This window comes from Cryptomeria japonica, chromosome 4 (assembly GCF_030272615.1).
Source record: "Cryptomeria japonica chromosome 4, Sugi_1.0, whole genome shotgun sequence".
NCBI classification, from domain to species: Eukaryota; Viridiplantae; Streptophyta; class Pinopsida; order Cupressales; family Cupressaceae; genus Cryptomeria; species Cryptomeria japonica.
The window spans coordinates 196,851,594-196,876,438 of NC_081408.1; the positions used below are offsets into that span (position 1 = coordinate 196,851,594).

The following is a 24,845-nucleotide window of genomic DNA, read 5'->3' on the forward strand; positions in this document are numbered from 1 at the left end:
ATCTGATGCGCACTTAGAATGACTCAAATGAACTGATGAGGCAAAAAGAAGTCTTAGAAAGAGAACTAGATACTGAAAATCAATATAAAGAGAAATTCAAGATAAGCTCAAAAGAACTTGGTAACTTACTGAAAAATCAAAAACCTAAAGGTGACACTTGTGGAATTGGATTTGAAGTTGGTGAAAGCTTCGGTACTGCAAACACACAGGATCATAACAAATCGGTAAGACAACCTACTGCTTATAAATTTAGTGGCAAATGCTTTAACTGTAACAAGTATGGTCATAGAGAAAATCAATGTAGATCTAGAAATTATTAGAATACCAATGCACCCACCGGTCAATGTTCAAAGTGCAACAAAGTTGGTCATAACTCTGAGAATTGCAGAATGAATGTGAGATGTTATGTGGAAGATTTGGACACTTATCTAATCAATGCAAAACACAAACCAACATAGGTTATGGAAAGGCAATTCAGAAAAATAATGTGACTTGTTATGCTTGTAACAAGATTGGACATATTGCAAAATTCTGCAGAAGTAAAGCACCACCGGTAGACAACAAAGGTTCTAGTTTGAAAGGTAAAGAAAAATTTGAAGAGGTTAAGCAAGAATTTTCAAAACAATGGATCAGGAAATCAGAACTGAATGGTGTTGGGAATACTCCTCCACCGGCAGAACATAGTAGCACTCCACCAACAGAACAAAATAGCACTCCACCGGTAGGAGTCTCTTCATCAAATTGAAGAAATTTCCTTGAGGGTTTGGCAATCAACAAGACATATGCTATTATTCCCTTGGTTGATGGTAAGAAGTTGAATTTACTTCTATACCGACAGATATGTTAAGTGATTACTTAACCGACAAGCATTAAATGTGGTAGTTGGCAAATTGACATTATAAATTAATGTTTTTGGCTCCATTTTACTTCATCGAGCATTCAAACATTCGAAGAGCGCAAAATCTCCAGAGCTAAGGAATTTTGAGCAAAGAGGCAAAGCACTTCAGCAATCAATCCTTCTTGAGGCATAAAAAGGTATTTATAATCATGGCATCCTACTCTGCACCTGAATTCATAGCAAACCCTACTGTGGTCGAGGTAATCAAACGCCCTAGGCCCATATTTCAGCTAGTTCCCGAGATAGCTAAAAAGGATGACAATGTAGGTGCTTTTTCCCAAATTCCCAAAGGAGTTGTTTATGCAAAAGACCCAATAATTTATATCCAATTCCATATAGAAGAATTAGGAGATGAAGAAATCAAGAACATGTACAAATCTATTATCTGTGATGATTCCGGTAAAGTAAAACCTGAACACCAAATTATTGAAACCCTAGGATTCACAGAAAGTCTCAGCATTCCAGATTTCCCAAAGGAAGTTATTAGGATAGTGTTAAGTAGAGTACATGGTGCATTATTTTGGCTTGAATCCATCCATAAAATTACCATGGAAGCTATGAAAGCTGTAATAGGGTTACCCTCCACCGGTAGCAGACTAGACAAAACAAAGGTCTCAAATGACCTGGTAATGAACTTAACTGGTGCAACATCCGACAGAAGGTCTCTAAGGGTTAATGATGTGACCGACATAAATGTATGATTTGTTAGCATGATTTTAGGATACAAAGCAACTCATGCAAACAGACTTAACTCAGTTTCCAGTTTATGCATAAAAAGTGCACATGATATGGTAAAAGAAAATGTGAAAATTGATGTATGTGAATGGTTAAAGGATGAATTGATTGAAAATTTAGGAGAAATCAAGAAGGATAAGAAAGGGACTTTTAGATTTGGTAATTTACTTGTATGCATAGTGCTACATATAACCAAATAGGTGCTCGGTATAGGAAACAAGAACCTTGGATTTGACATATCGGTAGGGAAACAGTTATCAGACTTATTCAACAACATGGGTGAAAACAAGGAAAAGAATATCAATGAGTATTTTCAAGCATTAAAGGCCAGAATGAATAAAAGAATCAGACTGTCACAAGAAATTGTTAACAAATACAAAGATGATATATGTTTTGTGATTAAAAAGGATGAGATCTGGATGGAAGCAGTTATCCCAAGAACAATTTGGGTTACTGAAATGGGTTATGAGACTGATGCCCACATCATTGAAACATATGCAAAAGCTCTTCTGGAAGCACCCAATGAACCTAAGGAAGAGGTATTTGGTAGTGCTGAGAACATTGAAAGCCAAATTCAATCTAAGAAGAGAGTAAAGAAAGTAGAAGCAACAGTAAGGAGAGGTTCAAGGTAGGCTAAGGCTATAAAAGAAGATGTACTGATACAAACCGATATCACTGAAGATGAGTTATAGGCACAATAACCAGAAACTCACTTGTCACCGGTAGCAACTTCTTCAGAGAGTGACAAGCCAACTGAATTTAAAAGAGTTGTAAGGAAAATACAGCCTTCACCGGTATCCACACCTTCACCTAGAAGAACTAGACAAAAACAACAGCCAGTGAGGTCTCGGGTAAAGAAGACAACCCCAAAGAAAAAGCTAACACCTAAGAAGAAAAGGACTCAACAAAATATTTCTCCGAGTGACAGACTGTTGGATGAAATCACAGAAGAAGGAAAACTCAAGAACATAGAAAAATTATATGATACACTATCTGCAGATGAGAAAGAGCAAGTTGAAAACAGTGTCATTTTACACCTGGATATCTATAAGAAGTTTTTAATGCAAATTGTAGATGAACTACCAAATGAATTATTCAAGAGACTAGAAGCAAGAAGACAATCTATTGTATAACTTGACAAGAAAATCAAAATTGAAAAATTACTTGTTGTCTACCCAGTCAACTCTCCAAAAGAAATAGATGATCTAATTGCAAAGGCCAACTGATCACTATTCTCTATTGCACACCGGCATATTTCACTAATGGCAGGAAGAGTAAGTGAGGTAACAAAAGAAACAGAAAATGGATGGGATATATTCCTTGTGGAGAAGGAAAAATAGGAAGAGTACAGGAACCCCAAGCCTATCAAAGTCTATCAAAAGGACAAAGATAAGGGTAAAGGAAAGGTTGGTGGACCTCCTAGTATCAAAATAAAAGATAACTTATCCCCATCGCCTCTGATTAATCGACCGATAACAACAACAGAAGACCAACTGACAGATGACAGTATGGATGTATCACAAGAGGATACTAATCCTAATTCAGAGGTACTATACACAGTGGATGTTGATACTCAAAAGGTCAACATTGTGATAGATAAAGATACAACCAGTAAGACTGACATGGCTAATGAGCCACCGGTAGCTGACAACATTGATAACACTGAAGGATAAGTGGAAGATGATAGCATAGGGAAACAGATAGAGACTCCGATAGATCAACAGACAAAGAGACAAGCAAAGAAACAGGCTCCGGAATAGGAACAGGTTCATGTGGAAACAGTGCCACTGACAACAGGAGAGAAACAAAAACCCTTGCTTAAGGAAATGGAAACACAGACTGACCTACCAGAGGTCACTACAAGCATGGTTACTTCCTCCACTGGCGGAATTTAGAATGTTGGTTCCTCCTCAGCAAGTTACAAATCAACCAATGTAACTGAAGTTCTTTTAGATTCTTTGAAGAAAATAACTGATTGTACTTCACAAGCTTATAAAGCTATAGATGACACAATCCCAATTTTGAAGATGATAGCTCCAAATGTAACATAGATAATAAGGATTCTTTGATTCAACTTGACACTTTGTCGAAGTATATTACTGACAACACAGTGACAGATGAGAAAATAAAGGAAGATGCATTCAAAGAGAAATTAGAAATTGAAAAACAAAAACTCTTTGAGGATCAAATAAAGAGGTGTACTAGGGAATTTGACACACTTCTACTGGAACTATGCAACTCATTGAAGGAATTTAAAACTCTATACAAAGATACTTGCAAGACAAACTTTTTAACAGTTGACATAGATAAGAAAATGAGCAAGGTACAAGAAGAAATAAATAAACTTGCTAACAATTTTGTTAATTCACCTAATACATTATCAGTTTTTGAGCAAAAGATAACTAGTTTTGAGGAAGAATTACTGAAGCTAGAGAGAGAAAAGGAGAGAATAATGAAAAAGGCTAAGAATCTGAGACTAAGACTAAGTCCAAGACTGGACTATCTAGCATCCTTGAGGAAGGAAATATCTGAGGCATTAGTACAAGGACAGAAAACACCGACAGAGCATATGCAACACCTCACCGGTACAGTTCAAAGAACAAAGGCAGCAATAAAAGACAGTAAGAAGTTTATGGAAAGCATAAATTTGGTTTTGGCGGATCTTTTTCAAATTGTAACCACCCAGTTACAAGGTTGAGACATAAAAACTACAACTCTATTGACACCTTGACAACCTTTGTCATTGATGCCAAAGGGGGAGTAGTAGTATGAGAAAATAATCAGCAAAAGACTTATCTGCTCAGGGAAAGCTCATATATTTTTGGTACACATTTTTGGAAACAATTTTTGGATTACAAGTTTTGGATACACTTATTGAAATTTTCTCATGAGTGTTGCCATCAATGCTAAAGGGGGAGATTGTTGGCATATGCACACTCCAATGAGACATTGTAGGTGATTGAAGGTTTTGTCATTGATGGCAACCTTACAATCCTATGACACCGGCAAGACATTCCACTGACACTAGCAAGATCAGACTCTACACCGGCACTCAGATCATTGGCACCGACAGTGAAAGAAAGCATACCGGCATAGAGGCTGATAGGATTTTTGTTGAAATATATTTTGTTTATTATTGTAAAATCATTGTAAGCCTACTTGGCAAGTTGTAAAATGACTCTTATATAAGAGAGGTCATTATAGAACATTTATGTAAGTAAGAGGAATGTAATTAGGTGAAATAAGGCAAACCTATTATGTGAATTATAGGTTAAGGGTTTATGTAAGAAGCAGAGCAGAAACTGGTACTGGATCTGGCATTATAGATGCTATTTTGAAGCAGTACAAGACACTGGATTTATATAATCCATTTTGTAAGTTAGTGAGACTTCCTATTTTGTATTTGAGCAGTGAGCTCTAGGCACTTGGCCTTCCTGCATGTGCAGGCCCCTCTTGTAGCAGTAATATTCTCTTATTGGCCAGTAAGTGAATATTGTGGGTCACAAATCCCACCGAGGTTTTTCCCACACTGGGTTTCTTTGTTAAATCTTTGTGTTATGGTGTGTTTTTCATGTGGATGTTTCTATCTCTATTTATTGCATTATTTTTTGCTTACCGGTACACTGTTCTAATATGTTCTACATGTTTTAAGTTAAGAAATTTAATATACCGGTTAGAAACTGATTCACCCCTCCCTCTCAGTATCTGTGGGAATCCTAACAGCATCATCCCTTGAGCACCCTAAGTGCTAAAAGTTGTCAAACTTTGACGGGCCCTAACTCAGAATCCATGGCACCTGTGAATGATCCATTTGAACCTACGGGTCCATGAGAGGGGTCCCTACAAAATCCTATCTTAGTTTTTCAAGTTTCTCTTAGGTTTTATTAGGGCAACATTTTTTTGGTTGGCAAAAAAATCGTCAGCCTCATTCAATCAAATGTTGTCACATGGCCAATTTATCGTTATGCTCATTGTGATAACAAACCATCAGCTCTGACATGTCTAGTTAGGCATTATTACCCTATGCATGCTCCTATTTTGGCCCCCCTCTTGGGGTCATACCCTAAGTGCTAAAAATTATCAAACTTTAAGGGGCCCTAACTTGGAATCCGTGGCAAATGCAAACAATCCATTTGAACCTATGAGTCCATGAGAGGGGTCCCTACAAAATCCTATCTCGGTTTTTCAAGTTTCCCTACGGTTTTATTAAGGCAAAATTTTTTCAGTTGGCAAAAAAATCGCCAGTCTCATTCAATCGAATGTTGTCGCGTGGCCAATTTATCGTTCTGCTTGTCATGATAACAAACCGTCAGCTCCGAAATGTCCAGTTAGGAATTATAACCCTATGCATGCTCCTATTTTTCCCCCCACTTAGTCGAACACTTGGGGTCATACCCTACCGAAGTCGTCCCTTGAGCACCCTAAGTGCTAAAAATTATCAAACTTTGATGGGCCCTAACTCGGAATTCATGGCACCTGCAAATGATCCGTTTGAACCTACAGGTCCATAAGAGGGGTCCTTACAAAAGCCTATCTTGTCTTTTCAATTTTCCCTTAAGTTTTATTAGGGAAACATTTTTTCGATTGGCGAAAAAATGTCAGTCTCATTCAATCGAATGTTGTCGTGTGACCAATTTCTCATTATGCTCGTCATGATAATGAATTGTCAGCTCCGACATGTCTAGTTAGGCGTTATTACCCAATGCATGCTCCTATTTTGGGCCCCTCCTCAGTCCAATGCTCGGGGTCCTACCCTACCGACATTGTCCTTTGAGCACCCTAAGTGCTAAAATTTGTCAAAATTTGACGGGCCCTAACTCAGAATCCATGGCACCTGTGAATGATTTGTTTGAACCTACGGGGCCACGAGAGGGGTCCCTACAAAAGCCTATCTCGGTTTTTCAAGTTTCCCTTAGGTTTAATTAAGGCAGCATTTTTTGCGCAGTTGGCAAAAAAATCGTCAGTCTCATTCAATGAAAAATATAGATAAACAAGCATTACACTGTAGACACATAATGATCATCAATATTTCCATGTATTGTATACACATAATTACCATTACACTTACATGTGACATCCATGAAGGGATATGCAAACATGATTTTTTTCATTATCAATACAACTACACCAATGTACTCATGTACAAATACATTGTATATCATCAATATAACTAAACCAATTTGGTCATGGACATTGTATATCATCATAAAAAAGTTACATCAATTCACATCCATATACAAATACAACATCCCACTTCATTTGCATCAGACATCCTCATGTCCTAAGAGAAAAGCTTACGTATAGCAATGCTTGCATATAAATGAAGACCAAAATAAGTAACCTTTTTATGCGGAATGAATGTGCTACAAGAAACAAATTATAACACTTAATACAAATTATTTTTTCAAATTATAAATAGATCATTTGAAACTTTTTAAAGATGTACAAGATTTTATAATTACAAAACTTACTATTTTCGCTGCAAAGTATACAAGCATAACTTTGAAGAAAGACGCATGTTGATTAAAGCCCTTCTCACTGCATTTCTCTGCATGGTTGAAGACAATGGTAGATATGGTCATTTCTAAATAGCAATACATTCACTTGACTTAGTGTTTATGCACTAAATTTAATCTCTTTAATGCACAAAGGAATATGTACCATCACCAAGAGAGGGTCTTGTCAACGACGAATGATCTAGCATGAACTTGTATTTTTAAGAATTGTTAGTCTACACATAAAATGCATGGATGAACATAAAGGATTTATGATAATCACTTCACTTAAATGCATGATAATAAATGAAAAGGTGGGATTATATACCATAAAAATACATCTTTTCAAATTATATCAACAGAACCCACTATGTTGACCCAAAAATCATAATGTGATACTGTTGCATATCATCAAAAAAGACCTACATGAGCATAAAGGTTTTGCGAAAATTATATCATCAAAAATTGTCAAATAGTGTTGTCTAATAACAAAAATTGTAAAGCTCATCAAATGCATGATATTAAGTCGTGTTACAAAAATATGTCCCTTCCAACTATATCGAGTGTACCTGCTGTGTGCATGCAAAAACCGTGTTGCCAAAAAAAAATGTTCATCAATAGACCTACATTTTGAACACATCCTTAATATACACGTAACAAAATTGAACATTAAGATTTAATGATCACTGTTTGAAATGAAATACATGATAAAAAAAATAAGGCACCATTAAAGACCTACTACTCAAGTATGCCTGAAGGGTCATCTCTTTGCTTAAGAGTATCCAGTATTGCTTCATGATCAACACTAGTCACTGTCCATAGCTCTTTGATCTTCAGTTTTGCTTGATGCTTCAACAACTTGACATTTGTAGCTATAATAAGGTGTGAATACATTATAATGGTTTTGTGTCTCTCATAGTCTTCAAATGCAGGTATGCCATTCTTTCTAATCATGTATGTTCACAAGCAAGTTCCCGCAACAACAACTGAACCTGTAGGATATGTGAACCCATCATCATCTGTCACTAGTTGTGTTAGCTTTTTTTTTCCCTGTACACATCGTGCGGACCAATATTCTGATCTCTCTTCATTCCCTTGCGGTGCAATAACTGCAAAAACATGTCTTGGTTGTACAAGATCTAATAGACGGTCATACTCAAGTGAACTTTCCATGTCATTGTTTGACAAGGATATTGTTTGAGATAAATGAGTTAGATATTGGGGAACCCCTATATCAACCCACTCACTTGACTCGCACTGATCCCAATCACACTGAACACAACTCTGACAAAAACAAGCCAATGTTCGTGTCCAAATGGTCCATGTACTTGCATTTGAGCTGAGAAATGAATGCATCTTTAATTGTTTGACAATCCAATCTATCTCCCACTATGCCCTCCTCAACCAACCAAAAGAATCTGGTCACTACTGAATCAAGAGTAGCTCCATGTGACAATGATGAACTACACCAATCAACAATATAACATGCATCAAAGAAATTTGCACTTGAAATCCTCAATTGCTCCTTAACTAGAGCTCTCTTCAAACATGCACCTGCTCCTTCATGCTCCCCCTTCCCATGCCTTGCCTCAAAAAAACACCAAACAGGAGGTATAAACCTCTCTACATGCATTCTACTCAACTAATAAAACATACGGTCATTCTTGAATTGACCCGTATAGTTATCTGACCATATGATATGTCGAGCAATCGCAATATCTTTCTCATGCAAGAACTCAAAAAAATTCTTGAAAGAATGTTGCACATACTCGGAGGAGTGTGATCTATCATCACTCATATGAAAATGACACTCCCTGATTATCTTCCCGTCCTCTTCTGTACTATCAGGAACATTTCTATATGTAATGTGAACAAAAATAGCAATCTAGATTGAATTATAGTATTGAGACTGTACCTTATTCTGTGGTTGCAATGTATAGTTCTCTGCAAAATCAACCACCGATACAATAGTTCCAATCAGGAAAGAGTTCTTACACATCCTAAACTATTGATCCAACCACTGAGACCTATGGGTGTGCCTTGCATACTTCTAGAAAATATTTTCCTTAAAATCCAAAAATAAAATCAGCAATACTCACTTCTCTTGAGAATAATTCGCATCTAGAACATTCACCTCCACTCTTCAAAGTATATTTCACTGTCTCATATCTTTTTTTCTCAACACAATTCGTTCCAAACTCATGTTCGGTGCCCTCATGAAAACATGAAACAAACTTTGACAACCCACCACATTCTGAGCACTTCTCATTCAAACAATCATTTCTATATAAATAGTAGCCATCATCTCTAGGGCATAAAAATAGATCTCGAAAGTCTCTTGATGATCTCAGAAATCACATTGCACCACACTCCTACAACATCTCATTAGTATGCATCATAGAACGAATATGACAGAAAAGTTCATGGTACATTGAAAACTCCACATGGTACTTGCAACAACAAGAATTACAAATCTTAAGAAGAACACAATAAAATGGCTTCAAAGATTCAAAGGCCCTTTGTGATATTTGCAAAGTTGGATGTACTTCACAATTTTTTTTGTACAACATTGTTTGGCTTGATTCCAAGAAATGTTTGGGATGCGGTGTGTGGTCTTAGTTGCCGATTCTTAATTTCAAAATGTCCTTTACATTGGGTGACACTCTATAATTAGAATGCCAAAATTGTTGAATCTCCTCCTTCACATTGTCAGTCAACTTTCTATCAACACATGGAACCCTCACACCAAAAGCCCATGCATCTTGTTGAAGTGGATCGCCAAGTCTTTGTCTTCGTGCAAGTGCTCTATACAAATTTTTATGGTTAATGTTAAAATCAACACAAGTTTGTCTCATTTGACGAGCCTTCCTCAATTGATGGCTTACTAAGGAGGCTGTAATAACTGTTCGAGTGACTCTCTTATCTCTTTCTTTGGTATTCTTTCCAATAGAATTGAGAGCATCAAGTAGATTTTGGCAATAATAGAATTTCTCTCCATCTTCTTGTTCATACGAATCTTCAATTTGTTTAGCAATAGTCTCATCTTTATCATCTTTAGCAATTGAACAAAGAGTTGGAATTGCTCGGTCAGTGTCTTATTGCTAAAATTTTGGTCAAAAAGCCGTGTAGCCCACAACCGAATGGTTCTTGTTAACCTGTTGCCTTCAAGATTCACAATAATGTTCTCATCGATTTCAAGTAACCATTTTGGGGTTCTTTAAGGTCTTGGATTTGGAATTTGTCTTTCACCCTGAGAGGGTCTTCATTTCTAAAGTAATTAGGTGTTACATATTGTTCACTTGGTTGAGCAATTCCACCTTCAATGTCATAGTTTTCTACATTTTCACCTCAAATGTCAAAATTTTCCACATGTTCACCTCCAATGTCAAAATTTTCCACATGTTCACCTGCCATGTCAAGATTTTCCACATGTTGAGTATTTTCATCATCACTTTCAACATTTTCAAAATTTTCACTCTCAAAATCTACATTTTCATTTTCAATAACTTGTGACACATTTTCAAATTCAATTTCCTCTTCACTTGAAGTAACATTAGCAATATTTAACATACCTTGTCTTCTCCTCCTATGACCTTCTCTATCTCTTTCTCTATACACTTCAATTTGGTCATTTGAAAGTTTTCTTTTGTGTTTAGACTTTCGACGACTACTACTCCCCATTTACCTCCACAAAGATGCTCCTAAATGATTGACAATGTAAGATTTGACTTTAAGAATCTCTTAAAAGCACAAATTTGTCTCAACCTGTCTAAAAACCTATGATCATCGATAGAAAATAGAATATGCAGACCGTGGGCTGTTGGAATCCAAAAAATGGCCCACAAGGCTCTTTTTTATTTACAAGAATCGGATATCCGATTTTAATGTATAAATTTGTGGTCCCAAATTTTTTTCCCATTGCTGCCTTTTTTTTAACTGTTGCCACATTAATGGCAATGACAGAAATCAGATATCCTATTTTATTACTCATATTTTAGAGAGAGAGAGAGAGAGAGAGAGAGAGAGAGAGAGAGAGAGAGAGAGAGAGAGAGAGAGAGAGAGAGAGAGAGAGAGAGAGAGAGAGAGAGAGAGAGATTATGATCCCTTAGGACACCATATGACCCCTAACGACACCATCAAGGGAGGGAGAGAGAGAGAGAGAGAGAGAGAGAGAGAGAGAGAGAGAGAGAGAGAGAGAGAGAGAGAGAGAGAGAGAGAAAGAGAGAGAGATTATGATCCCTTAGGACACCATATGACCCCTAACGACACCATATGGTGTCATAAGGGGTCGTATGTTGTCCTTAGGGGTCATATGGTGTCCCATGACCCCTTATGACACCATATGACCCATAATGACATAATTTGGTGTCTTAAGGGGTCATATGGTGTCCTAAGGGGTCGTAGGACACAATATGACCCCTTAGGACACCATATGACCCCTTAAGGCACCAAATTGTGTCGTTAGGGGTCATAAGACATAATATGACCCCTTAGGACACCATAGGACCCATAATAATCCAATATGGTGTCATAAGGGGTCATATGGTATCTTAAGGGGTCGTAGGACACAATATGACCCCTTAGGACACCATAGGACCTCTAACGACACCATATGGTGTCATAAGGGGTCATGTGACCCACAACGATACCGTATAGAGTCGTAACGGGTCATATCTCTCTCTATCTCTCTCTCCCTTCCCTCTCCCCATCTCTCTCTCTCTTCACCCTCCCTCTCTCTCTCTCTCTATCCCCTGTCTCTCTCCCCTAATCTCTCTATCTCTCTCTCCCTTCCCCCCTCTCTCTCTCTATCCATCCCTCTCCCATAATCTCTTTATTTCTCTCTCCCTCTCCGTTAATATCTTTATCTCTCTCTCCCTCCCCCCCCCCCCTCTCTCTCTCTCTCCCTAATATCATATACTAATTTGTTTATAAATTAATATATTAAAATATTATATATTAATATATTAATAAATAATAGATTAATTATGTGCAAATTTAGTTAGTGAATTTACTTATTAAAATCAGATATCCGATTTTTTTTGTACAATTTTCAAATGTCAAATTTTGGCTCGAGAATGCTTTGGGATTTGGCTTGGAAGTGACAAGCCTGGAAAATCAACTGAAAAAACGTGTTTTTCAGTATTCCTTGATTTTCCAGACTTTACACTAGTGGTTGATGACTTTTTTTGTAGCCAAAATTGATAAAACGAAAAGGGTTTTTTAAGGATGTTCTCAACTTTCCAACAATATAAGGCTTGTCTTATTTCGACTTTAATAAATAATTATTATTTATTTTCTAATTGAATTTTGACAATAGTCCTAATTGATAGACTAATTGAAAAACACTCATAACTTTCAAACGGTATAACATTTTTTGAATCCGAAATATGTATCACATCCTGTGATTTGTCTACTATAGGGAAAAATTAAAAAAAATTAAATTTCATAAGGTTTTGATGAAGTTAAGGTGGTCAGATGTAGGAGTTTCTAAATTTCTGAAAAAGATGTAGTAAAAAATTCATAAATAATTATTTACTTTATAAAAAATTCTAAAAAAATATGTGTCACATTTGGACATGAGTCTAATACTTATATTATAAATATTATAAGAAAAATATTATGATTTGATTGTGATTAGGGTGGTCAGATATACACCTACTTCTTATTTTTTTCCCGAAATTTTAGTACCACTCCATTGAAATTTGAAATTTTCATCAAATAGGATTTTTTTTTTCAAAAAACAACTAGTAGCTTAGAAACTAAATTCAATTTTCTGTATACTCTCTTGTTACATATTTTAAAAATAACTTTCACAACCTATTCAAATTTTCATGTCAAGTTGCATAACTCTGATTTTCTGAAATTTCATTGCCACTTAAGAGCCTGTTTTGGCACACCATGATCTTGCACATACCATTCTCTTAATTTCATCTCCTTTTTTATACAATCCTATTCTTCTCCCTTCTCACCTTTCTTATCCAATAAAACTAATTTTCTTCTATATTCCCACTAAAAATAAAAAAAAGAATTTCAATTTAAAAAAAGACTTCATTAAATTTTCACAGGAGCATTTCTTTTTTTCCCTTCCTCACATTCTCTTATAGCATGTCTTAGCTTCATTGAAACAACAAATTGACATACACCCTATCAAATTTCTAAACCCATGAACTTAGGAAAGACTTGAGTTTATTGCACAATGTATTGACTTTCTTAGGTCTGCCATAACATACATATTCCCCAAGAGAATTGCCAGTTACTTTGAAAATCTCCTTGAACTTTGATATCCTATGGTACCAATTCAACATAAATGCACAATTCATAAAAAAATATAACGAATCTTTTTATGTTGGAATTTTCCTTGTAAAACATTTCCTTTTTAGTTCCTGTTCTTGCCTGCAGGAAACTATAGAAGAGGCTTCAACATTAAATTGTTATTAATCTTTACATTCTCAGCCAATCAATTTGCAAGGAAGTTTTGCAATGTTTTATTTCCAACTATATACTATCAAAGAGTTGCCCATTTTTTAGTGGAAATTTTGATGCACCATATTTTGGCCATCTCTGATTTGCATTGCACAAGGTTGATAGAGCATTCACAGTTTTTCATAAGAGAGAACGCATGATTAACGAAGGTAGGGCAGCAACAAACCTAGTCTTGGGATATTCATTTCTGAAAAATTGCAAGGCAGATTGTCAGAGGAAGATGGATGCGTGGCCTACATGCAAAGCACAACACATGCCTTATCTATGTTTACTCTACCAAAGTGTGAAGAACATGCTTAAACATAAAATAAATTTTCATCCTCGCCTAAATAGCTTAAGGAAATCCACAACTAGCGCCTGCAAATGCATTGCCTTTTGCTCTAAGAAAACCCTACCCAAGCAATTGTACAAGGCAGAGGCGTGTAGCAGAAGCTCGTGGTCGCTTGGTAAGGAAGAGAAAAGCATTGAGCTTCGGATTGAAACCCTAAGGATGTTTGTAGGTCAGAAAACCATGGCCTGGATACATCGATTCTTCTAAAGGAGGTGGCAGAATACACAATAGCACTAAAGATTAAGGTTGGGTTCATGCAAGCCCTCACCAACCACCTCAAAAATTCTATTGATAAATTAATGGTTTAACATGTGTATGCACTGTAGCTTTGAAGCAACAAATTCCTTATCGATTTTTTTTCGCTTTGTTTTGTTTTGGCTGTTGGGCACTAAAGTAGAGCATGTTTTGAGAAACAATTACTTTGACAAGTATGAGACTGTCTATATTTGGAACATGTCACACCTATTTTTATTCCAACAAATATTATAGTATTTCTCTCTTTCCACTTTTTAAAAATAGGCGCACATTTTAGAAATTTTCAATAACTTTAAATTTTAGTCTTAGGCAACTTCAAAATTTTAACCATGTTGTTAAAGTTTACAATAGTTCAACTATTTTTCATTTTAGCTACTCAGATCAGATCATATCTTTATTTTCCTGAATATTGTTAGCCCTATGTCTTTAGAACTAATTTCCATTTCAGATTTTTCAAAATTCTATATTTTAGTTTTAGATCCTTCCATTTGATATTTTTGTTCAAGTTTCAAATTTGCTTAAGTTTCCACTTCAAAATTTCTGCATAATTTACAAATTTTATGGTCGAATTGAACACCTTTTCAATTTTTTCTCTTTGACCTCTACTTAGTCAATCTACTAGCAACTCAGTGAATAATGTAAAACCATTACAATTTTTGAAGCTCTTGGAGGCTCTCACAATTTGTTCCATTCTTGTTCAACAAAATAAAATACAAGCTATGTTGGACTAATTTGTAAACCGGTTTGATATTTTTGTTTAAAATTCAAATTTGCTTCGGTTTCCACTTCAGATTTTCTGCATAATTACATTAATTTAATAGTTGATCTCAACATCTTTATCCAATTTTCTACCACTCTCCACAACCGTCCTGTAAATGCCACCTCTAGTTTGGTTTGTTACAAAAACATTTCGTCCAGACACCATTTCAAGGTGTTTTTATCCACAACAATTAATTCTAATGTAGTGACTTATTTCTCTGGATCTCAAATATATAGACAAAAAATCAGAATGCTTGTTTTGTCTATTCCTTAGGAGTGTACAATATTTATTTAAGGATACTATTTCTTTTAACAATGTGTGTGTATTGAATCAAATGGGTGAGAAGAAAAATCAATATTCTTTATTTTGCTTATTGCTTAGCATTCTACTGAATTATATATAATCTTATAATAATGTGTTTGCTTCGACCTTCAAATCAGATGGGAGAGATATGCCCCAACATCTTGAAAATTGCCTACTATAATCCATCTTTGTGTTATTTGTGATGTACCCTTTATAGTTATTTCTATTTGTATGTTTGCCTACTGTAATTCATCTTTGTGCTAGTAGCCACAATATTAAACATAGATTTCTATGTTATTTGCTAATATTAGGAAAAAAGTAGCCATAAAGCATACTCACGAAGAAACTTGGGTTCACGCATTTTCTACCCATACCTGTATCTTCTGGCGACTATATTTTATAATTCCTAGTTATAGTGAATTTAATAAAGCTATACCCTTACTTATGCGCTTATACCGTGTTTAAAAATAATCTTCTCATCCCCTACTCAAATTTCACAATTGCAAGTGATAATATTGAAAAGGTTTTGTTGGTGCAGCATCTAAAATTACCGAATTAGCTTCTATATTCTTCTCCCCAATGTCTTGAAAATTGCCTACTATAATCTATCTTTGTGTTATTTGTCATCTACCCTTTACAATTATTTCTATTTGTATGTTTGCCTATTGTAATCCATCTTTGTGCTAGTAGCCGCAATATTACACAGATATTTCTGTCTTATTTGCTAATATTGGGAAAAAAGTAGTCGTAAAGCATACTCACGAAGAAACTTGGGTTCACGCATTGTCTACGCATACCTGTATCTTCTTCTGGCGACTATATTTTACAATTCCCAGTTATAGTGCATTTAATAAAGCCATACCCTTACTTATGCACCTGTACTGTGTTTAAAAATAATCTTCCCATCCCCTACTCAAATTTCACAATTGCAAGTGATAATGTTGAAAAGGTTTTGTTGGTACCATCATCTAAAATTACCGAATTAGCTTCTATATTCTTCTCATTATCTCTGACAACCATGTACATATGTAATAAAGGCACACCCTTATTTGTATACTTCTATACCATTTTTTGAAAATGATTGTCTTTGACCCCTTGCACATATGTTATTGTACCAGATGATTCTAGTGTAAAGTGATTACTGGTAACAACTGAAATTACAGATATAGCATCTACTTTTGTCTCATCACAAGCAACCCATAGGCCTAATGAACCCTTCAGTTGGATGTTTGCTGGCGAGGCATCACTTGAACTAATTTTAGATCTCTAAGATCATTTCTTGTAGTCCACAAGTAAATATGGATGAAAGCTTATAACAATGCACACACGACAAAATGAGGAGTTTGCCAATTTGGTTTATCAACAATATTAATTTTGTTTTTTTCCCAATATTCTATTTTTAATTTAAGTTTGCAGCATGTATTCCATCATGATAATCAATCGGAAGTTTTGATCTTTCATGATAATCTCTATGGGTTAAAGTAATTAACGACTTAGTATATAAAATATGAATAACAATTGTACATTGTAGCATTGATTTCTTGTTTGGCTCTCTTCGACGTTACAATGATGTTTCCAAAATCTAGTCTTTTAGACTTTTTGATCTTATATTTCTTATATATGCCATCAAAAAGTTTCATTTCATTTATGTCAAAAAATTCCTACTATCTTTTTATAATACATTTAACATTTCCTACTTGTATATGCCATCAAAAAGTTTGATTTCATTTATGTCAAAAATTTTCTACCATCTTTTTATAATACATTTAACAACTTGTGAGTTTGTGAGTAACATGTTGAACCATTGCTTGCACAAGCAATTGCCTAAAGATCATTCAAGGATCGTGTTAACAGAGCCTTATTTTCTATATCATATGTGTTTCAGGTATGATTGCTCGTGTATTCTCTGTCACCTACCAAGTGACTTTGAAGTTATTGTATCATCCTTTGGAATACCAAGTATAGCTCTATCAGGCTATACCGTTATGCACCACAACCTGTGATTCAAGAACAATATGATTCATAAGTTTTATTTGTGGTGTTGTGATCAAGCCTTGCTAGCTTGCAATATTCGATGCTCTAACTAAGGATTTCTTGAGTGGTGGAATGACATTTAATAACATTTATGACATACTTAGTTGCAACCTCAATGTGGAATAGGATCTAATATTTTGGGATCTTTGGTATTTATTTCCTAATTAAATTTTTAAATTGTAAGCATTTGTGTTTGAAATAGATGTTTAGCCATATCCTAAGCTTGAATCTATGTTATGGAGAGAATGTGGTATGTCTTCAATCTTTATTGGGCTTCCTTTGATATCTACCTTAAAGAATCCATATTCTTGATTTTTCTCAATTAAAGTATCAAGTGTTATCAATGTTTTTTGAAAGAGATGTTTTCTACATCTTGTATCTTGAACCTGCTTTGTGGAGAAGCAATATCAAGATGAAGTTTTCATCATCAATCTTTTTTTGTTCTATACTATGATCTCTTGATCCCTGTATTATGTCTTATGAGTAGTCTATACATTAATTACCATTATTTTTCTAAATGATTGTTGACTTATGTCAGATTCTAGCATTATAATTTTGAAATATGGATTTTAAAATTTTAAACATCATTTTAAATTTTTATTTGTGATCAATTATTTTTTAACTTCTTGTTAAGAGCATAGTGCAATGGTTGTGACTGCCATTGCTGTTGTTTGATGATGTTCTCCTATCCCATTTTGGAATGGAATAGGCTCAAAGTACACTAGCAAATGCAATCTAACTAGCTTACTGGCAAATCCTACTACAAACACAATCCTTGCATTCTCTAACAGGAACTTCGCTGCATTGCAACTCTTATTCATTTTAGCAAATGCATGATGAATTGCAAGCATTGTTCATTTTCCCTCAAACTAAGGAGCTACTTTATCTTTTAGAGGTTTGTTTATTACATTGAACTGCTGAGCATAAAAAGCCATGAAAGAGCTATTCTCCCAGTTTTAAAATCTATAAAAAATGGAAAAGAAATTAGCAATACTTATGTCTTGTTGATTAAGTCATAATTTAAAATTATGAAGTTTATTGTTTAAATTGAAACAGTTTCACACCGACTGAGTGAAAAACCTTGATAAGAGGAAAGATGTGATATACCTGAGGAGGATTCTGTTCTTTACTTTTTATTTTTATATGGTTTTGGAACGCTGATCTCTTTCATATTTATAATGCATCTAAATCAAGGATATCAGTCATTAATACAATAATCTCAAATCAAATATTTCTTTATTACTTTACAAGACTATTTACATTAATAATCGCTCAATGATATACTTTTTGAATTAGCTTTATTCTCTTGGAGTTAATTTTCTGCAGTGACAAGAAGTAAAGCCCAACTAAAAATAAAGTGAAGTACGTGATTGTCTTGCTGCTATTTCTTCAAGAATCTTACTGTCTTGGGCCACACAAAAAGCATACACTCTCTCATAACATAACTTGTCTAATAGTTTGAGTCTTATTCAACATTGAAATTCTTGGAGTGCTTTACTTGTCTTGGTTTGATAGCATAGATTTCTGAACTGGTCTTCTTGAATTCGAGAGAAATTTCTAATAAAGAATTATTAAAAAAGGAAAACCAGAAGTTCCATTAAAACAGTCTGTCAAACTCTAGAAAGATGCTGGTGATATTGACTACAATTCTTGAAGTTATCTTCATAAATGAATGAAGATAAACCCAACAATCAGTACAAAGAAGAGTAAGTTTGTATTGTGATGAGGGTAACAACAAGAATTGCCGTCAACAACACCAGCATCTTCCATGTTTTCAAGAGGTAGTCGCAATGAAACTTCTTATCTTACTTTTGCAGTAATTCTTTATTAGTGCTACTCTGGTTCATCATTTACAGATCTAATCCTCTTACTGCTTGCAAAAGAAGTACTAGTGATTAGCCAGACTGTTATGTGATACTCATGGCTCCATGTATTGTATATATTTTATAATAGACTAAAATAATTGTAGGTGCTATAAAGTTGGATGTATGCTGGTTGGATATGCAAATGGCTCTTATAATTTTTCAGATTGAAATTCTGAAGATAAAAAAGATAATATTGATATTATCCATTTGAAAAAGGAAAGTTTGAATAACAAAGAAAAATAGATAGATAAGAAAAGGCATATGTATGTCAACTTGGTATAGTGTGATGATTAGATTGTGGTGTTGTTCTTGTCTTTAAGTTCAAACTCTGTTGGGTTATTATTATTGAATGTTTATATCAGAGATGAGGTCCTTTGTTTTTGACCTCAGTGATTCATAGTTTGGGGTGAAAAGTGTTTACTCCTTAAGAAAACAAAACACACATACACACGAGAGTGATATTATTTATTTTATTTTATTTAATATATAGGCAAATGAACATATGAATATTAGACAAATAAGAAAAGACAAAAATGTTACCAATCCACTCAATAGCTAATATTGGAGATCAATGACCTATCAAACAAGAATCTTCCAAATATAGTATAGGTGAATCTTTATGTGCTTGGTTCACTAATGATGGAAAAACTTCCATAAAATTTATATGAGACTTTGGTTGTAAAACATGATGACTAATGATCATTTGAACTAGATACAAAACTTGGCGAGAACATGTTGAAGCCATATGACATTTAAGTGGTTGTAGTAACAACCACTCACTACTTACCCTTAACAAAGATGAAGCAATAGTATAGTTTTTTTGTCTTGCTCAATTGATAGATAAAACTTAAACCTAGTGAGAAGTTGTAATCTAAAAAGAAACTCGTGATGCTAAGAATCATTTACCTACTCTAAATTTGTATACCCCACACAATCAATATCAATGCCTACTATATAATGAATTCCGAAATTGTACTTGTACCCTAAATGTAAATCTACTTGTTAACATTTTTTATAATTTGTAATACAATTAAAATCAAAATAGGAAATCCCTCCTTAATATTTAAATTAATCTAAAAAATATTAATAACCAATACACTTTCAGCAATCCTCTAAATCAAATATTTCCATATTCTTTTAAAATACTATGTACATTGCTATTAATCGAACGCTATACTTTTCAAGTCAAATTTATTCTCTTGCAGTTAATTTTCTACAAATATAGTAAAATGATGTGAAGTACCTGTGTGCATTGCTACTATTTCTTTTAGAATCATATCCATAGAGTGTCACTTCTTTGGGTCAAATCAAAAGCATACAATCTCTTATTATATAACTTGTATACTAATTTTAGTCATATTCTAGACTTAAAATATTGGAGTACTTTACTCATCTCTAGCATTTTCTGAGTTAAAATTGAAAATTTTGATTGCAATTTTTAGGCTTATCTTTTTAGCTGGTAGACCATTATATTTCAAATTTCCTTGGAAGTTCTGAAATTTTAATAGTTTCAAAATAAGTTATAGCATACACTTTTAAAAGTTATTATAAACAATATTCATACTTCTTAATTGAATCCATTATTTAGCTGATAAGGCATTAATAACTTTTTAACTTTATTTGGTTGTTTCCTTCTAAACATGAAAATGCTATAAAGAATTCATTGGTAATCTTGGCTTCAAAAATATCACTCGATATTACAATATTTGTACAGTTTTAAGCAGATTCAATTATACATAATGATCTTAAGTGACCTTGGTCTGGCTCATCTTATATTGCAAGATTTGCACTCAGAATTGTAGCTAAAAGGCACATGTTCTTGCATGGATCTGATTAACTGAATCTATATTTTGTGCCACAGTGTCCTAATACTTAAGAATTAATTTATAGCATTGATTTATTCTTTTTAGGTTGATATTCAAATTTACAATTTGTGAGATCGACGATTGTTCAATTTGTAGAAATTAATGATACAACCACTTTCATCATGTTAGTAAAAAATATATCCTTGTTTATTTTATCTTTCTATTTACTTGACTCTTTTATCAAATCATGTTAGTTGTGTTCCTCTATATCTTCTATAATCTGTTTTGATTAAATTTTAAATTGTTTTTACTATATAAAAAGATAAATCCTAATACATCTTGAGACATAATTGAAAGACTATTATAATATCATCCAAAGCTTGGATCTCTCACACATACTTAAATCATCATTCAAGGAACACATATGATGATTCATTGACACAATAGAATTTGCAAAGTTAGCAACATAGAGGCATATTGTATAATTTTTTTTGTATTCAACTTTGTTCACAACTCATTCAATCAACCTTCCTAGGGTCTAACTAAAGATAACATAAGCTCTTCATAATGTGTAAAAGTTATTCTTATTTTACATATAAGAAGGTGATGAGTAAGAGTCACACATAAATCCAAGCTCCAAGGATTGCCTATAAGACTAGAAATAACCTTCTACAACAAAAGTAAGACAAAAATTATTTGATTATCATTGCAATAATAATATAATGATCAAATGGACCAATGATACATAAAGTACAATGGAGACCTTATATAGGTAAGGTGAGTGGATATAATATCGATAAAATAATATTGTATGTCACAATCATATCTATATTGTATGTAAAATTAACCAACAAGTGTGAATACGATCTATATAGGAACTAGTTAGGTATTATATCCTATTTACACTCGTAGATTTATTTTTCATTGTGTTATCACCCTAAACTAAAGAATGTTTAGTTTGTTATTTTTTAAGTACATCATAGATCCCTTTTTACTATTTTTCGTTGTGATGTACAAGGGGGGCCTCCTCCCCTTCAACATATTCAACTTAGAAGCCCTTTATTCAACTCTAATCTTCTTAGAAGTCACAATGGAACTCTAAGAGCCACCACTTGTAATTTCAACTGTAGATGTCACCTTGGGGATTGGAACATTGATCTTCATCTTGAAAATCTTATGACCTTTCCATTTAAGAAAAATCTCATTGATGATTATAAATTAAAATTTTATATCATAGAATAATCTTATATTATTGAGAGTTAACCTACATTTCAACAAACTATTACATTACACCTAGAACTAAATAACACTAATCCATCTTTATCATTTAAAAAAATATACTTATATGTTTACGATTTATTATTCGAAACTCTCAAATATAAATTTAACATTTATAGTTTCTTTTCAATCATCAACCAAATATAAAAGATATCTAAAACTAAATTTCTCTAAACCATTTTTATTTTTTCTTTTACAATTTTTTATTTCATACTCTCAAATTTAAGTTAAATATTTTATTTTCTTTCCAACGATTTAGCTTAAGAAGCTTTAGCAAGAGAAAATATTAGATACAAAAGACAATACATATATAATTTAAATTGGCGTGGATGAAGGTTTTATTGAAAGAAATTATATTTAATCATGGTTATATGATTGTGCTCCTTTTCTTGATAGTTTGTCTTGGAATGGCATCCTTTATCACATTTAAAACAAATCTAATTCAAATCAATGCACTTTTAAAGAATCCTCTCAAATCAACTATTTCTTTTATCAGCTTACAGATTTATTTACTTTGGTATATATTAAACGAATGAAATAATTTCTAAATCAGCTTTATTCTCTTGTAGTTAAATTCCCCCCTGACAGCAAGTAAAGCCCAGCTAGCAATGATGTGAATGATCTGATTGCGTTCCAGAGAAAGTAATTTACCAGAATGGCATTTCCTTGGGTTACACGAAAAGTATACGGTCTCTTATTACTTAACTTGCATACTAAGTCTGATCTTATTGAAGTTTGAATACTATCTTTGATTTTATTGAAGCTTGAACTTCTAATAAGAATTTCACTTATCTCCAGCCATTTCTTGATTTGCTCGCTGCTGATGGCAGAAGCAAAAACTGCAAGTGAAAAGCAACAACTAATTTCTGAAGAATGGACAGTGGAGGTCCAAAAGTTTCTGGAAGAGAGCAAGAGAGGTGGTACAGTTGTTAGATTGAGTATGCGGGTGCCCAAGACTCTGATCAATGCAAAGCCAGAGGCATACATTCCTCAAATGGTGTCTCTCGGTCCCTACCACCACCGCTCTATGCAAGAAGAACCCATGGGCCCATACCACCAGCGACTCAGCCATCTTTCTCAGCTGGATATTTACAAGCTCAACTCTACAATAGACGCAACAAGAAACAAGCCCATCGAGGACTTCTTCAGACAAATAAAAGAGAAGGCGCCTGAATTTGAGCAGTTCTATGACTGGAAGATCAACGACAAAGAAAAGTTCGGGTGGATGATGATGGTGGACGCCCTCTTTCTCCACCAGTTTCTCAAAAATGGGTTTCACCTTCTTCAATGGGAGGCGACTCTAAGACATAATAGGTATGGTGAAATGCTTACACCTACACTCACAAGTATCAGATGTGATATTGTGAAGCTGGAAAATCAGATACCACTTTTCCTTCTCTTTAAAATAGACAGTGATCTGAAATCCAATACAGTTCAAACTTTTCTCAAGACTCAAATATCTCATCTCTCTTGCTTTCAAGTATCTCATGATGTGGAAGATATTAACTACAAAGAAGAACTTCATCTACTGGGTTGCACGCACAAATATTTGTCCTCCTTTTTGCAGATTGATAGCGCAGATGACAGGAAACCCACCTGTTTTGAGCACTTCATGACAGCTATCGACGACATGGTTGCGTTCATATTTGCTCTGTTCTTTCGTCACCCGGCCAAAAGAGGCCACGAAGATTTCCTGGACAAATACAACGCAACAGAGCTTGTTAAGGCTGGAATCAAATTCAAATCTGGGTCAGATAAAATCAGATTTGACAAGCATTCAGACACTCTTTTTCTTCCCAAGATTTTAATATCACACACCTACACAGAGGCCATGATGAGGAATTTGCTTGCCCTAGAGTTCAACGACGCCAATCGTCCCAAACATGTGACACAGTACGTGGAACTGATGGACTGCCTCATCGACACACCAGAGGACGTTGTCCTGCTGCGAGAATGCCACGTCATAGACCGGCATAGCATGATGATAACGGATGAGTACGTGGCCAAAATGTGGGATGGCATGGCCAAGCCTATGTTTTTTGCAGGGTTTCTGGAGCATGCGCAAGGGCTGAAAGCTGGGATCAGAGAAACTCTGATCAAGAATTATTATAAAAGCAAGATAAGAAATCGGTGGGCGGAGTTCCATGGGGAGCATCTGTCAAGACCGTGGAAGGCACTGGCGTTGTTGACTGCGATTCTTGTTGTTGGCCTCACCGCAATACAGGCTTATTGTTCGCTCAACGAGTGCACAAAGAAGTCCTGACAATGAATAGTTAGCATTTGATTACAATGTATTAAGATTAAATTATGTGGTAATGTATTTTCTGAAATGGAATCTTCTAGTTTTTTTTGGTTGAACAAGAAGACTTTTAATGAAGTTTTTTTGGGGTTATCTTGCATCTTTGGTTCATCAGTTTTTTTCTTTGTTCAAAGTTTTGATACCATCTCTAATGTTCATATTTCTTGTGACTAGAAAATAGTTGCTAATCCTCTAGTTAAATTGCTGTTGAAGGTTCTTATAAGATGGAATGTTTTTATCAAGACTCTTTGTTCGTGTCAGATTGTTCACCTTTTAGGTCTGATCACAGTATGTTATTTAAGAT

General features: G+C 34.4%; 1 protein-coding gene across 1 annotated transcript; it reads left to right on the forward strand.

Moving 5' to 3' along the window:
- Positions 1–23,065: 23,065 nt before the first annotated feature.
- LOC131028535 (putative UPF0481 protein At3g02645) lies at positions 23,066–24,505 on the forward strand. The gene has a single exon (XM_057958818.2). The coding sequence runs from the start codon at positions 23,066–23,068 to the stop codon at positions 24,503–24,505; it is 1,440 nt and encodes a 479-aa protein (XP_057814801.2).
- The last annotated feature ends 340 nt before the right edge of the window (positions 24,506–24,845 follow it).